This window comes from Dendrobates tinctorius, unplaced genomic scaffold, assembly GCF_039654945.1.
Source record: "Dendrobates tinctorius isolate UK_male_01 unplaced genomic scaffold, ASM3965494v1 ptg000189l, whole genome shotgun sequence".
NCBI lineage: Eukaryota > Metazoa > Chordata > Amphibia > Anura > Dendrobatidae > Dendrobates > Dendrobates tinctorius.
The window spans coordinates 2,110,030-2,126,243 of NW_027361856.1; the positions used below are offsets into that span (position 1 = coordinate 2,110,030).

At 46.1% G+C, this 16,214-nt stretch overlaps 1 protein-coding gene across 2 annotated transcripts in view; it reads right to left on the bottom strand.

The window, feature by feature from the left end:
• The window catches only part of ZFYVE26 (zinc finger FYVE-type containing 26), a 217,620-nt gene that overhangs the window by 20,873 nt on the left and 180,533 nt on the right, over nt 1-16,214 (bottom strand). Inside the window, exons 30-33 of one of the 2 annotated variants that reach the window (XM_073552264.1) lie at nt 15,735-15,862; nt 14,920-15,140; nt 14,639-14,786; nt 13,932-14,141 (exon numbers count right to left, since the gene is read on the bottom strand). In XM_073552264.1, coding sequence (XP_073408365.1) covers nt 13,932-14,141; nt 14,639-14,786; nt 14,920-15,140; nt 15,735-15,862 — 707 coding nt within the window. The remainder of the gene's footprint in view (nt 1-13,931; nt 14,142-14,638; nt 14,787-14,919; nt 15,141-15,734; nt 15,863-16,214) is intronic. The other variant, XM_073552265.1, reaches the window with a different exon arrangement.

Sequence of the window (16,214 nt, forward strand, 5' to 3'; positions counted from 1 at the left end):
ACAAACAAATCAGACATTGATGGCAAAATAGTTCACTCTGTGACGTGTGCAGGCATCCATTTTAAGAAACAGAAAGCGTCCCTTGAGAGTTTTTTTAAGTTCTTCCTTTTGTTTAAAAGCTTCTTCGATTACTAATTTTCTAATACTCTATCTCTCCAGAGAAACACCAAGCTTGCGGGCCATTTCCCCATTCAGACACATAAAAGCTGGTCGTGAAAATAATGAAATAGGCACACTATCCTTTACAACAAGCTCTATGATCTGTTTTTTAAATGTATCTACTGTCATTGTCACAGTAACTTTGTCACTGACAAAATATCTTGCAACTGATGGCTGCAAAGTTCTCTGCTCCTTTGTTTGGCTGGAAGAGCTGGGCACTGGTTCATTGGTTTGGATGCAGTCTGTCATGATCTGACAGTTTTAAATTGCACAGGGTGAACTTTTTTTACTTTGTCAAGTGCAAAGTGTGACGTGATTGCCCCCGGTGGCCATTAGAATTATCACACGTGGTGTCATTCATTCTGAGTTGCCCCGGTGGTGGTGAGTGGTATCGCACCTTAGTTTTAGGTTATGTGCACTTAATTATAATTCAGGTGCGAGGCTCTATAAATTAGTCTCAGTGTGTGCAATCATCGTTGGTGATAGTTGTTCATTGGCACCCAACCTTGGTGGTGGAAGGAGCTGGAGAGATTGCTCAGCTCAATCTGAGTCCTGGTGTGGAAGGAGTCACAGAAGGGAGTTCTTTGCAGCGCTGACTGAACTTGGTGGCAGCTATTCAGGAGGAAGGCTGCAGTCGGTTGCTGGACTCTGTGCTGGAGCATTTGCACAGAGAGAGCTAAGTTTTCTATTTCCCCTGTTTGTGACTTTCCTTATGTGTGATTTAGTGCAGTGGTGGGATTAGTTTCCGCACCGGCCAATGCCCTAGCGAGGGACTAGGTTCAGGGCGAGTCAGGGCATAAGGTTCGCGTGCGGCGACAGGTTCGGAGCCTGTATAGGGAATGTAAGGAGTGCAGGGACGCTGCCTCAGGGGAGCTCAGGAGGTCTCCATGTCCCTATTCCCTATTACAGGGCCCACCACTGTAATTGTTCCTGTGTTTCCCCTTATTGTTTAAATTCGCCAGCTGGAGGCGGGGTATCCAGTTTTACGTGTACTTTAAATTCGCCAGCTGGAGGCGGTGTATCCGGCTGCACGTCCCGGTATTATTTAAATTCGCCCTGCTGGAGGCGCTGTATCCAGGGTCACGTGTGTCCTAAATTCGCCCTGCTGGAGGCGCTGTGTCCAGTCACACGTTGACCGTTACACAGTCTTTCTCATCCACTGCTTTCAGTACTTCTGGATGAAAGCGCTGTAAATGTCTCGTTAGATTAGAAGCTCTGGTAGGAGCATTTTTCTTTGCCTGAATATGCACTCATCTTGGCTTTACAGCATTTGTTTTCGTCTGGATCATTTGTCATACACTGACAGACATAATGTTTTCTATCTTGAGTGATGGTGAAATGTTCAAATACAGCTGATTTAATGTGATACTTCTTTGACATTCTCAGGTTTTTAATTCTGCATTCACAATCCAAATGACAATTGTTTTTCCTAAAAACAATTGTACAAAATTATTGCCAGGTCGTACAACTGATATAGTGGTCAGTAATACTGTTATTATTCCTCATGTACTCACAGTTAACTGATGCAAAGTTTGTTGAAAGGATAATACTTCTTACAGTCTTCCTCTTCTGAGTAGCAGGCAGCTGTGAGATGCTTTGAAGATGCACACCTAGTATGATCTAGTCTAGAGGAGGAGCTTTACTACTAAGAATTTGCAACACATTTTCACTTTCAGTTTCATGCATTGTAAGTAGGGGGGTTGGGGCAGCATGAGGTTAACCAAGTATAAGATTAGATAAGGGCAGTGGAGAACAGTGACACACAAGAAGTAAGAAATGTCTCTATCTCCAGCAGAACTGCTTATCACTGTTGTTCATAGTTTGATAGAACATATATATTTGAGTAACATTTATAAAATTCATATGAAAGGTCAATTATGAAATATTAATACATTTTTTTTAAAGCTGGAGTCGGAACATTTCTTCCGACTCCGACTCCAGCCAAAACTAACTCCGACTCCACGACTCCGACTCCACAGCCCTGAATTTAACCCCTAGCGTTCCAAATTTTTCCTCACACAAACTACTAAATTGCTTAACCCCTTAATGACCAGGGGTATTTTTGGTTTTGCATTTTCATTTTTCCCTCCCCTTCTTTCCAGAGCCATAACTTTTTTATTTTTCCATCTATATGGCCATGTGAGGGCTTATTTTTTGCGGGACGAGTTGTACTTTTAAATGACACCATTGGTTTTACCATGTCGTGTACTCGAAAATGGGAAAAAAAATCTGACCAGCCATTATGATTCTCCAGGTCATTACGAATTCATAGACACCAAACATGTCTATGTCCTCTTATCTAAGTGGTGAAAAAAATTCCAAAGTTTGCTTAAAAAAAAAAAAAAAAAAAAGTGCGCAATTTTCCGAGACCCGTAGCATCTCCATTTTTCATGATCTTGGGTCGGGTGAGGGCTTATTTTTTCCGTGCCAGGCTGATGTTTTTAATGATACCACTTTTGTGCAGATACGTTCTTTTGATCGCCCGTTATTGCATTTTAATGCAATGTCTTGGCGACCAAAAAAACGTAATTCTGTCGTTTTGAATTTTTTTTCTCGCTACGCCGTTTAGCGATCGGGTTAATGCTTTTTTTTATTGATAGATCGGGCAATTCTGAACGCAGCAATACCTAATATGTGTATGTGTGATTTTTTTTTTTTACTGTTTTATTTTGATTAGGGCGAAAGGGAGACGATTTGAACTTTTAGGTTTAATTTTTTTTTATTTTTAAACTTTTTTTTTTTTTTTTTTTTTTTTACTTTTGGCATGCTTCATTAGCCTCCATAGGAGGCTAGAAGTATGCGCAACCCGATCGGCTCTGCTACATATGGGCGATGAGCAGATCGCCCATATGTAGCAGATTTACTGCTGTGCTTTCAGCGCCGACCACCGAGTGGTGCTGAAAGCCATATGTCTGGAACAACCATAGACGTCTCATAGAGACCTCTGGTTGTCCAGGCAACATGACGCCGACCCCCGATCACGTGACGGGGGTCGGCGATGACGTCATTTCCGGCCCGGCGGCCGGAAATGCTATTTAAATGCCCCCTGTCAGCTTTGACAGCGGGATTTAACAATAGGCGCGGGCGGACGGCGATTCCGCTGGCGCCTATTGCGGGCACATGTCAGTTGTTCATAACAGCTGACATGTCCCGGCTTTGATGCGGGCTCAGCGCCGGAGCCCTCATCAAAGCAGGGGAGATGTCCAATGACGGACTGTGTCCGTCATTGGACATTAAGGGGTTAAACACTGACATATATAAATTGTTTTGCTATGGCATGGTTTACTATATGAAAACCATGTGTCATATCATGTCGGGTTCAGGAATGATTTTACGGATGCCGGCAATTAATTTAGTGGCTATTATGCTATGTATAACCCTATGAACTATAATTATATATATATATATACTAGCTGAAGAGCCCGGCGCTGCCCAGGCATAGTAACTAACTGTGGTTAGTTATAGCAAGTTATAATTATCCTCCATCCCATAGTCCCGTGCCCATATACCCATCATACATATCCACAATCCCATAGGCCCGTGCCCATATACCCATTACACATATCCTCCATCCCATAGTCGAGTGCCCATATACCCATCACACATCCTCCATCCCATAGTCCCATGCCCATATACCCATCATACATATTCTCCATCCCATAGTCCCATGCCCATATACCCATCATACATATTCGCCATCCCACAGTCGAGTACCCATAAACCCATCACACATCCTTCATCTCATAGTCCCATGCCCATATACCCATCATACATATCCTTCATCCCATAGTCCCGAGCCCATATACCCATCATACATATCCGCCATCCCATAGTCCCGTGCCCATATACCCGTCATACATATCCTCCATCCCATAGTCCAGTGCCCATATACCCATCATACATCTTCCATCCCATAGTTCCGTGCCCATATACCCGTCATACATCCTCCATCCCATAGTCAACCATTATGACATCTTAATGAGCGGCGGGGCTTGCAACCTATGATGGCCTCAGCGTCGCCATGGCAACCATTGTGACATCATAAAGAGAGGCGGGGCATGACACACACACTTTTCCAATTATGTAGATAGGGGCAAAATTGTTTGGTAAATTGGAACTCGCGGGTTTAAAATTTCGCCTCAACATCGCTTAGGACACTCTCGGGGTCCAGACGTGTGACTGTGCCAAATTTTGTGGCTGTAGCTGCGACGGTGCGGATGCCAATCCTGGACATACACACACACATACATACACACACTTGAGCTATGCCGCGGTGTAACAGTCAGTCTAACGGACTGTCATAACGCACTGTGACCCCAGCCTAAGATGATTGACGTTAAACTGGTAGATAGTTGCTGGGGGGACTCTTCAATCAACAGGAAGTCGCTCAGATACTGGACAATCAATATTTTTTGTTCCCTGAGGAAAGTCATAACCTCTGCTACCAGCTTGATGAAAATGTGTGGTGCTGAGGAAAGACCAGATAAGAGGCATTTGAATTGGTGATGGTGAATCTTCTCTTCATCTTTGAACACAAACCTTAGATACATCTGGCTGTGAGGATGAATAGGCATGTGATAATACGCTTCTTTGAGATCTAACGTGCACATTACCATATTTTCCTTGATCAATGGAATTGTAGATCCTATAGACTCCATCTTGAATTTCTTGTAGGATACTCATCTGTTTAGAGACTTTAGATTTATTATTGTAAAATAATTGGCCCCCGGTTTCTATATTGAGAACACACTATTAGTATCCCAGAAACCATTCTGACTCTGGCACTGGAACCACTGCTCCTGAATCCGCCAACTTTTATATGTCTGCCAGTAGCCTTCTTGCGACCTCTGGGGACTCAATAGCTGTCAGGTAGAATTTTCCCTGGGGGATCTGCACAAATTGTTACTTGTATCCCCCTACTATTGTCTGAAGTATCCATGGGTTCTTGGACATTTCTATCCAGGCTATGATGCTATGCTAGGTGAAGAGAATGGGGCATCAGGCTGCACTTCTCGCCTGTCAGAATAGTATGCTAGAAGAGTCCAAGTGGATATAATGGAAAAATAGACTTTATTTCTACGCATTTCGTGGTGATCACACCACTTCCTCAGGACAGTCTTTTGTCATTGCTTTGCCTTGCAGTGAGAAAGACTGACTAGAGAAAGTGGTGTGATCACCACGAAACACGTAGAAATAAAGTCTATTTTTCTATTATATCCACTTGAACCCCTCTGGTACACTATTCTGACAGGCAAGCAGTTCAGTCTAATGTCCCATTCTCTTCACCATTGATTCCAGCCAATTTTGCTTTCAAAAAGTCAAACGTTGCTCCCTCCCTTCCGAGCCCCGGCGTGTGCCCAAACAGTGGTTCCCCCTACATATGGGGTACCACCGTATTCAGGACAAACTGGACAACTTTTGTGGTCCAATTTCTCCTGTTACCCTTGTAAAAATAAAAAATTTTTGAGGAAAAAAATGATTTTTTATTTTCACGGCTCTGCGTTATAAACTTCTGTGAAGCACTTGGGGGTTTTCAAAGTGCTCACCACACATCTAGATACCTTCCTTGGGGGGTCTAGTTTCCAAAATGGGGTCACTTGTGTGGGGTTTCTACTGATTAGGCACATCAAGGTATCTGCAAACGTAACATGACGCCCGCAGACCATTCCATCAAGTTGGCATTTCAAAACGTCACTACTTCCCTTCCGAGCCCTGACGTGTGCCCAAACATTGGTTCCCCCCTACATATGGGGTACCAGTGTACTCAGGACAAACTGGACAACATCTTTTGGGGACAATTTCTCCTGTTATCATTGTTTTGGTGCTTGCAGCAGCCGCCAATACCAAGTACAGTACATAATAGGTGAGTGAATTTGATTTCTCTCTCACGAATATTCCCTTTATCTCGGATAAGACCCTATCTGCGCTCTATATTTCTTCTAGTTACCTTATCCAGACTATGGGAAAATTCTGGAGTCCCCCCCCCCCCCCCCAACCACTTTCTTGGTGTCATTGCCTACTTGAGCTATTTGCTGAACTGGAAAAGGTTTAACTTCCTCTACCTCCCTTCGGGTAGCTCCATCTACCTGTTTTCCCTTTACCTTTATATTTCGGTTTCTGATGGGAACCAGGCAGGGGTGGGATTCAGACGGTTCTCCCCGGTTCGGTGGAACCGCTTGTTAAAAAAAGCAGCCGGTTCCCCGAACCAGGGAGATTCAGAGCTGCGATCCGGTACTTTTGCAGTGTTGCGCAACACCACCACCACGGTCTGACTGCTTCCCAGCCTACACCCCGCGCGGTGCACTGATACCTGCGGTGCGGCATACAGCCCGGCTGATCTCTGAGTGACCACATCAACGCTCCACTTGTCCGGCGGCTGCGGGAGCCTGGAGGTGAGAGACACCGAGACCTGCACCGGGAGAGGATGTGGTAGGCTGTGTGCGGTGCAAGCTGCGAGAGACACACACTCCTTCCTCCCCTCTCTCTCCACCCTCCCTCAGGGCTTTCTGCATGAAAGGACTTGCTGAGAGCCACAGGCACGTTACTTACAGCTGGTACTCAGAGCGGTGTGAAGTGTGAGATGTAGCAGAGCCGAGAATAGCCTCTGCAGACCGGAAAGCTCTCCTGGGACCTGGCACTGGGAAAGGTGGGTGACAGCCACTGCTACACCTACTGAAGGGTTGTCAGTCACTGCTCTCTAGTGATGCCGCATAACAAGGTCTAATTATGTCCCCATAAACTTGATGAGGAATGCCCCCCGCCCCCGTAACCATGTGATGGACCCCCATAACCATGTCTAGCGATGCCTTGAAACCATATCCATCCAGTGATGGATCCCATAACCATGACTACTTGTATAACGTCTATAACCATATCTAGAGATTCCCCCATTACCATGTTCATCCAATGATAGTCGACCCCGTAACCATGTCTAGCAATGCCCCCAAAACCATGTCTTCTTGTAGCCCTATAACCATGTCTAGTTATGATCCTATAACCATGTCTACAGATGCCCCCATAGCTATGTCCATTCAGTGATGGACCCCGTTACTATGTCTAACTATGCCCCCATAACCATGTCTAGTTATGACCCACATAAAGTAAAGTGATACATCTCCGACCATGTGACGGCACCAGAGATCTGTGTCTATGTCTCTGTGTGTGTAGGTCTGTGTATCTAATCTGCGTCTGCCTCCGTATCCGCCTGTCTGTGCCTCTGTATCTGCTTGTGCCTCCGTCTGTCTCCGTATCCCCTTCTGCGTGTGCCTCCGACAGTCTTCGTATCTGCTTCTGCGTGTGCCTCCGTCTGCGCTCATCTGCCTCCGTATCCGCCTCTGCGTGTCTGTCTCCCTCCGTAGCCGCCTCTGCATGTGCCTGTCTTCCTCCGTATCCGCCACTGCCACAGTCTCCCTCCGTATCCGCCTCTGCGTGTGCCTCTGCCTCCGTATCCGCCTCTGCATGTGCCTCTCTACCTCCGTATCCGCCTCTGCCTGCATCCGTATCCGCCTCTGCGTGTGCCTCTGTCTACCTCGGTATCCGCCTCTGGGTGTGCCTCCGTCTGCCTCCGTATCCACCTCTCTGCGTGTGCGCTCGTCTGCCTCCGTAAGACATATCACCACCAGGGGTGGGAATCGGCCGGTTCTCCCAGGTTCGATGGAACCGCTTGTTAAAAAAGCAGCTGGTTCCCCGAACCGGGTAGATTCAGAGCCGTGATCCGGTACTTATGCAGAACAGAGGAGACACTGTGTGTATGACTTTCCCCCTAGTGGCTGCAACTAATGAGAGACCGCAGTAACAATTTCCAGTTGAGAGAGACCCATGTGGAGTTTCTGAAGAGCAGCTGAACGACTACCGTGTGCGAGGAGGGTCATGCGCTACTCCTGAAGTGATTGGCGGTGTGCCTGACAGACATGGATGTTGGCAGAGCAGCTCACAAGCTGGCGGCGGCTGGCTTGAGGATGCACGTACACTGTGTGCACTTCTAGCAGGCGAGGACTCTCCCCAGTTACCCCAGCTGCCTCCTCCAGAGCCACTGGCTGACATGTGGTCGGCGGCGCTGGCTCTGTCCGCACAGCAGTGAGTGGCCGCTCTACTCTCTAGTTCGCTCTCTGTTATCAGCCACTTCCAGTTAGCGCGAGTCTGTAAACTGAATTACATTTCCTACAAGTGTACAGCTGCTCCCATACAGGGGAACCGTCCTGTGTAAAACCCACAGACTTTATCTGCTGGCTTCTATTGGTTTCTCCTGGGTGACGGTTAACCCCTTGCGGCACGAGTGTCTTCTCTGTTTTGTACACATTTGGCCGCATCCCTGCATCCAGTAATCTGTGTACACAGGAGGAAGCCCAGCACTGGTTCTTATAAAGCGCTTACGCTGCGCAGTGTTAGACCACCAGCAACAAGTCGGCCGGCTGTTTAAAGAGGTTGTCCGGTCTGGTGGGGATAAACAAGCAACTTTAGTATCGTACTTTCCAATACCTGGCCGGAGTAAAGGGATGGTGATGCATAGCACTGAAGGAATGCCTGTGTGCCCTGTAATGACGCGTTGTGCTATCGGTAGCGTCTGCACTATAGGCGCTCGTTCTCGCCGACTACAGTGTACACTCACATAATCTGAGGTTGTCACTCCTGGTCCAGACATTGCCACCTGTTTGAACTGTGAAAGTTGGATGAATGAAATTGCCATTACAAGGCATAAAATCGGGGTTCACAATCCCAAGTCCTCTTTGGATCCAATCCATAAATCATAGGTGAAAAAAATGTATTCTGGTGTTAAAATCCAAATATCCTTTATTGATCCAGCATTAGAAACAAGCGACGTCTCAGCCCACTCCTAACGATGGATGTTCAAATACCAGTGTTTGTTCAGTAACTCCCAACCTGTGTGTTTAAGGTCCGTTATCCCGGCACACGCAGTCTGACACGTCTCAGGCCACGTTGGCCAGTGTGGCTCCAGTGTTCTCCGTGGTAAGTTTCCCAGATAATCCCCTGTGTATATAATCCCTTTACCACGTGCAGTCTGCTAGAGGGAAAATCCACAGGAAAATCTGCACTGGAATTAATTTGTGTCTTAACATAGGGCTTTTAGTTTATTACTTTTATACAATATTGTCTTTAATACTAATGTCAGTGAAGGTTGTACTTTCCTACTCACAGATGAAATTTGACAAAGAAGGGAACATACTGTCGTTTGGTGAGTGCGCACTGGACTGTAGTATGCAGTTTGTCACATGACCCTGGGCCCACAGAGTCTGAACAGCCCGGGGCCCTGGCTACCCTTAATCCACCCCTGAGCGCAACACCACCACCACGGAGGGCTTTGCTTCCTAGCCTGCACTCCTCCAGATACTGCGCACTGATACCTGCACTCCGCCGGGCCCCGAGCACTGATACCTGCGCCCAATACAGGCAGCCCGGGCTGATCTGACCGCATCATTACCGCTCCACCTATCCGGCGGCTGCGGGAGGTGGGTGGAGGGCATCAAGGTGGACTGTTACAACAGCCTGGCAGGTGGGTGCTGATGGGCATGATGCCTGACATGTCACATCACAAGTGTCAGCTGGGGCACCTGGTATGGTGGGCACCCTACACAATGAAGAAAGCAGTGCCCTGTGCAGGGGAGCTCTGCGGACTGAGATGCCCTTCCATGGGGCAAACACTGCTGGCTGTGATGCCCAACCTGCTCACTGTCTGTTGTGTCCCCTTGGCATAAATAGATGGTTGCAATGCACCCCTAGGCATGTAGTGACTGACAGTGACGCACCCCCCGCTGGGCATGTAGTAACTGACAGTGACGCACCCCCCCTTGGGCATATGGTGACTGACAGTGACGCACCCCCCTGGGCATGTAGTGACTGACAGTGACGCACCCCCCTTGAGCATGTAGTTACTGACCGTGACGCACACCCTACGCATGTAGAAGATGCCCCCCTCCACCCCCGGGGAAGTAGTGACTGGCTTTGAACTAGGGAAGTAGTAACTGGGCAAGTAGTAACTGGCAGTGGCGCACCCCCTGAGCAAGTAGCAGCTGACTGTGACATACGTCCTAGGCAAGTAGGGGATGCATACCTGGGGCTAGTAGTGATGCATGCCCTGGACAAATAGTGGCTGGCACTGATGCATGCCTTGGGCAAGTAGTGGCTGGTAGTGATGCATATCCTGGACAATTAGTGACTGTGACGCACTCCATGGGTACATAGTGATTGGCGGTGAAGCACCTCCTGAGCAATTAGTGGCTGCCAGTGTTGCATGCCATGAGCAAATAGTGACTGGCACTGATGCATTGCCAGGGAAAATAATGGCTGGCACTGATGCACCCCTTGGGTAAGTAGTAGCGGACAGTGACGCACCCCCTGGGAAAGTAGTGGCAGTCAGTCACGAACCTCTTGGGCAAGTAGTAGTTGACTGTTGAACTCCCTAGTCAAGTATTGGATGCACACCCTGGGCAAGTAGTGGCTGGCAGTCATGTATGCCCTGGGAAAGTAGTAGTTGACTGTGACGCACCCCTGGGCAATTAGTGGCTGCCAGTGACTCACACCTTGGGCAAGTAGCGACTGACTGTGATTCACCCGCTGGGCAAGTAGTAGATGCACCACCTAGCAAGTAGTCACTGACAGACACACACCCTGGACAAGTAGTGGTTGACTGTGTTGCACACCATAGACAAGTAGTGGATACATTTCCTTGGTAAGTAGAGACTGGCAATGATGCACGTACTGGGCAAGTAGTGACTGGCAGTGCTGCACATCCTGGGCAAGCAGTGCTTGACTGTGACGCACATCCTAGACAAGTAGTGGGCGCACCATATAGGCAAGTAGTGGTTGGCAGAGAGGCACCCCCCCCCCCCCGGCAGCTGGCCATAATGCCTTCTCTGGGTAAGTGGCAAATGGCTTCGATGTACTCCATTGAAAACAAGTCAGTGGCTGTTATTCCGGGCCCCATGACCCCAACAGTAATGCCTGGCTGTTGCGCCTCAACCCCAGGTGAAAAATCTTGTGGCTATGATGCTGTGGGGCTAAAGCATTTTGCTGCAGTCTGACCTGTCTCTTATGCCACACTGTGGTGATGCCCAGGTTGAGCAAATGAAAGATTGGCAGGGAACTCCCACCATTCAGAAATCTGCCCAATATTTTAGGATAGTAGGGATGTAGTATAGTACTGTAGACGAAGTTCTCTCTGGGTGACATTGGTCAGTTGCCCATAATTTGGGTCTTTGCAGCTGATGCATAATGGTCTTGTTTGAGGAATTTCCCATTTTTACATGGCCTTAAGAGTTGTGTAGACTACTTTGTTCTTCCAATAACAGCCCCCCACTTGTCCATAGGTTGTGCATGATAGAAATATATGCAGCTGTCACACTCGGGTCAGGAGAGCCGCTGGCCAGAATGTGCAGTGTTTTTATCTCATTCCAATTTATTTTTTTTTCAACTGTTTGACTGCGCCCCTAGTTGTATATATTTGAGGAAAAGGTTGTGTAAATGGGTGTGGCTTAAAATGGGTGTGGCTTTCCTACACACAAACACAGAACCTGTTGTTAAAAATTTGAATCCCACCCCTGGAACCAGGCCTCTGAAAGAACGAAACTAAGGTTTTTCTTCCGGAAACCCGGTTTTCTCATCTCGTGCCCTTTCTAACATGTCGTCTAGAACAAAACCAAACATTCAAAGGCCAGAAAAGGGGATGGAGTACTATTTGTTTTTAGAGTGACAATCCTCTGATCACGTTCTTAGCCAGATTGCCCGTCTTAGCAGTGTTGGACAGTGCCCCATTCCTTTCGGCTTATCTAATGGACTCGACTGAGGCATCGGCCATAAATCCTGTTGCTATTTTGAGTAAAGGCATAGATTCCAGGATCTCTTCTCTGGATGTCCTCTTCCTTAGATAAGCCTCCAACTCTTCTATCCAAATCCTCATGGATCTTGACACAGGCAAATAATAAAAGCTGTAAAGGTCCTCCCATGTTTTCTTGAGAAGACTATCTGCCTTTCTGTGCATCTTTTCTTTTGGACATGACGAGTCCTCAAAAGGGATAACAGTTTTCTTTGCAACCCTAGCTATAGGGATAACAACTTTAGGGATTTCATCCCATAATTTCATTTCCTCTGACTCAAAGGGTAGACGTGACCTGAAACTTCATGAGATTATTAGTCTCTTTTCTATATCTTCCCACTCCTCCAGGAACATAGTTTCAATGTGTCTATTAACAGGAAATACTCAGTTCACACGGCTCCTTAAACCTCCAAACATTTCATCCTGTATTGAGAAGAGCTGGTGAAAATACTCCACCTTCATAGTATTTCTGACAAATAAGAGTGTGTCAGTATCTTCCTAACAGAAAAGGTATTTATTTTTCTCTTCTGGGGGAATTGCAACAAATTATTCCCTTTCTTCCTGTTCAGGGTCAGTGTAAACTGATGAACTGGATTCCATCTCCCATTATAGTCTCTTTTGCCTGGGAGCCATCCGGGAGGATTAGGGGCTAACTTACTCCATAATGGAATTCTGAACCTCCTCTCTTATTATGGTCCTTTATATCGGTCATAATACCCACCTTGGCAATACACTCTGGGCAACGCTGCTTCCCATAGGTGTCAGGTAGTTTAGCATTACACATGGCATATCTCTTCCCTTTCTTTTTAGGTGTGGATGGTGTCATGGACTTTTTAGGAGCTTCCTTGTCTTATAAAGGAACAAATTATCATACTATGAAATATACTTCAGATGGTGGACAGCGTGAAAGTATGTGAGAAAGAAAACAAAAACAGGATAACAGGGTTTCAGCAGGGGTATCAGACCGGCCAGTGGCTTGTCCTTCCATTGCCGGCAGTCTAGATGCACTAGAACCTCAAATCATCTCTGCACATACTTTAAATAGTATTGTCTCACCTGTCTTCCACCTGAATCACCAAAAGGTGGTTCCTTCCTTCTAATTTAGGATTTGCAGCCTTTTTTTTCTAAATTACTGTAAGCGCATGCCATGCTGGAACGCACGCTGAGTACTAGAGGTCTGCTCATCATCCCCTGTAACCAGAAGTGCCGTATCAAGCTTCGGCGTGCACAGGAGCCACGCGCAGGGTAGGCCCTGAAGGGGAAGCGGCTCACCCCAGGAGCCACCACTCAACTAGACAGGCTGAGAGACTCGTTTGATCAGCAGGGTCTCGGCCTCCGGCAGGAGGAAGGGGAGAGATGTAAGGACCCCATCCCGATCCTCCTGCATCCTGAGCTCCTGCTCGACTGGAAGATGCGAGTACACCTCTTCTGTGTCTGTGCCTGATAGGGACAGGAAAACACTGAGGGGTTTTGGAGGGAGGGGCCTTTTAACCTCTTGTTTGTTCCTGTCCCTATCAAGGATATTGAAGGACAACCTCCTGATGGTGCTGTCAGGAGGGAAGTCCTGGAATACAGGGATTCAATCACAACTGCTACACCCAGTAAACTAAGTGATACATCGCTGGAATTGGTTTCCCTGTCCCTACATCATGCTGCTGTCAGATTACATAGTAAAACCTGCTGACATATTCCCTTCAAAACATGTGTGGCAATACTTTTTACCAGCGTATGCATCTAGGAATTGTTGAAACTTTAATAAAACAATACTTGCACTTGAAAGCCCATGTTCACTCTTAAGTAATTGGCAGAGGTTTGGAGCTCAAAACATAATAATAATATTCTAAATTAATCAGTAGAGAATTTTGGATCTAAAATATAACGTGTCTAAAACATTTTTTGGACCTTTCTTAAGTTGTCTCAATAGGCCTAAACGCAAACTTACCACCAGCAGGATGGGTTTAGCGGCAGACTCCAAGTGTTGGACAATATCTTCAAGAAGCTTCGACCCAATATTCTTTTGGTTCAGATCAAAAGGTGCTTTTATACATCTGCTGAACTTCTCCCTGGCTCCCGATAAATTATCAGACTTGAGGCAGGCCATGCCCCAGGCGTGCCATACCCCAGAAGGGTCGAGTCCAGTCTTCGTAGATACCTAATTTGAAAGCATTGTATGACCAGCAAATCTTTGCAACATGCTGTAAATTAAGTAATTAAAGGGGCATAGTCACTGCTAATAAGACTTGGGAGTTTGTTGTATAATGGAGAGAGCGCCTGCGCTGTACGGAGCCAGCTTGACCTCCCAACCCGCTTCATTTAGAAGTTTGGCACCGATGAACTGATCTGACACTATGAGCACCATAAAAATTATAACCACCCTGCCCTCCAAAAAAAAAAAAAAAATGGTGGGATTGTGGTTATCATCAATATTCCTCCTCACATGGAATTTTTCTCTGTTTTGTCAGTATTGTTTATGGTAAAGTGAATGGTGTCACTTAAAACTACAATAGATCCTCAAGAACTAAGCCCTAACATAGCTACGTCGATGAAAAATAAATGATAGCTCTTGGAATAAGTTGTGGGAAAAAACTCAACAAGAACAAAAATGAAAACTGGCTGCAGTGGGAAGGTTAAAAGTGAAGCATACTGTACCTCAATTGCCAAGTTGTAGTATTCTGCTTCCAAAAGTTGATTTCTTAACCGTACGACAGCGGCAGGTCTAACAATCTCATCCAGAGAAGGGATGTCCTGGTAGGAGGCTGCAACTAAAATCTTCAGCAGATCCACCTTACTGCTGTAACTGGAAGGAATATTTTATTAAAATCTGATCAACCTTGCTCCTGCATCTGAAAGGAATATTTCTCACTGCCATAACTGGAAGGAATATTCCATCAGGAAGTGGTAATCCTGCTCTTCAGGCGTGAACTACTTACCTGTCACACAGTGCAAGGTCGTGACTTCTAGCAGCTTTGACGAAAATCATTTTGGCGCTGAACAGCAAATTTTTCATGATATCCAGCAGAAGCCGGCTGTCCATCTCAGGGTTTGTCAGCCCCTTGGACAGGAGGCAGCAGCGCTCTATCAGCTGATAGCCGCACTCGTCGCTTTTTGAATGCAGATTCAGAATAGCCGAGCACAGCGATGCACTCGGGGCCTGCAAAGTATGAAGAAGTGAGGTCAAATCAGGCAACATTTTTTAGTTTACATCTTATCTGATTGTACATTGGGCATGGAGAGAAGTAACCAAGCACTGAGCAACAGTTCTCTTCTATCATGATAGATGTCAAGACCCTGTGCACATTAGAATGTCATCCAATACACTGAATTTAAATATATCTTATGTGCATTTAGACGATCTGTCAAAAGTAAATATTTTTTTGCCTTATTTTATTCCCGCTGCAGCCCTGAGTATTCCATTTTTCATTTGTAAAGCGACATAGGGTTCCAGAGATATGAGACTTTTTATTTAGGGTGCCTAATATCCTAATTTTTATGGTCTTTACAAGGAGGTGCTGCTCACCTAATTATAATACAGAGCAGCCAAAGGACATGGCCCAGAGGATCTTGTAAGCCACGTTCCCTTGTTAAAGACCAAAAAAATTAGCACTAAATAAAATGACATTAATAAAAAAAAAAAAGTGCACTTTTGTCCTGGCGACAGGTCCTGTTTACACATTCAGTTCAACATAAGTTGGAACTTTTCTTTTTTTTTTTTTTTGGAATACACAAAAGAATGAAACACACATACCTGCTCATAATAAAATTCATTCCTCTCAACTTTATTTTCAGCTTCAGTAAGTGTCAGCCACCACTGCACCTCAGCAGCTTTAGAAAGCCTGAGGACTTCAGACAGATTCAGAGTACCAGCTGTTTGTTCTGTAGCAAACAACAAGAGATACAAAAAAGAAAAAAAATCAATCATCACACCACAACGAATATGCAGAGCCAGTATGACTGATCAAAAGAAGAGTCAGGGATTCTGGGATGTAGGAGGCGTAGGAGTCTATTCACACCAACTCTACTGAGTAATCCTATGGAAAAGCCACTCGCCAATCTACAAACCATTTGTGACCCAACGCACCCCAGACGAGGCCTCCAACAGTCCTCAGCACAGAAACATCACTCCAGCCCAATGTGGTGAAGCATCGATTCAAGATACAGTTTTCTAGACAGTTTCCAAATTCAAGATATTTGTAAGCTTTATTCCAAAAACAAGCAAAAATGAGAA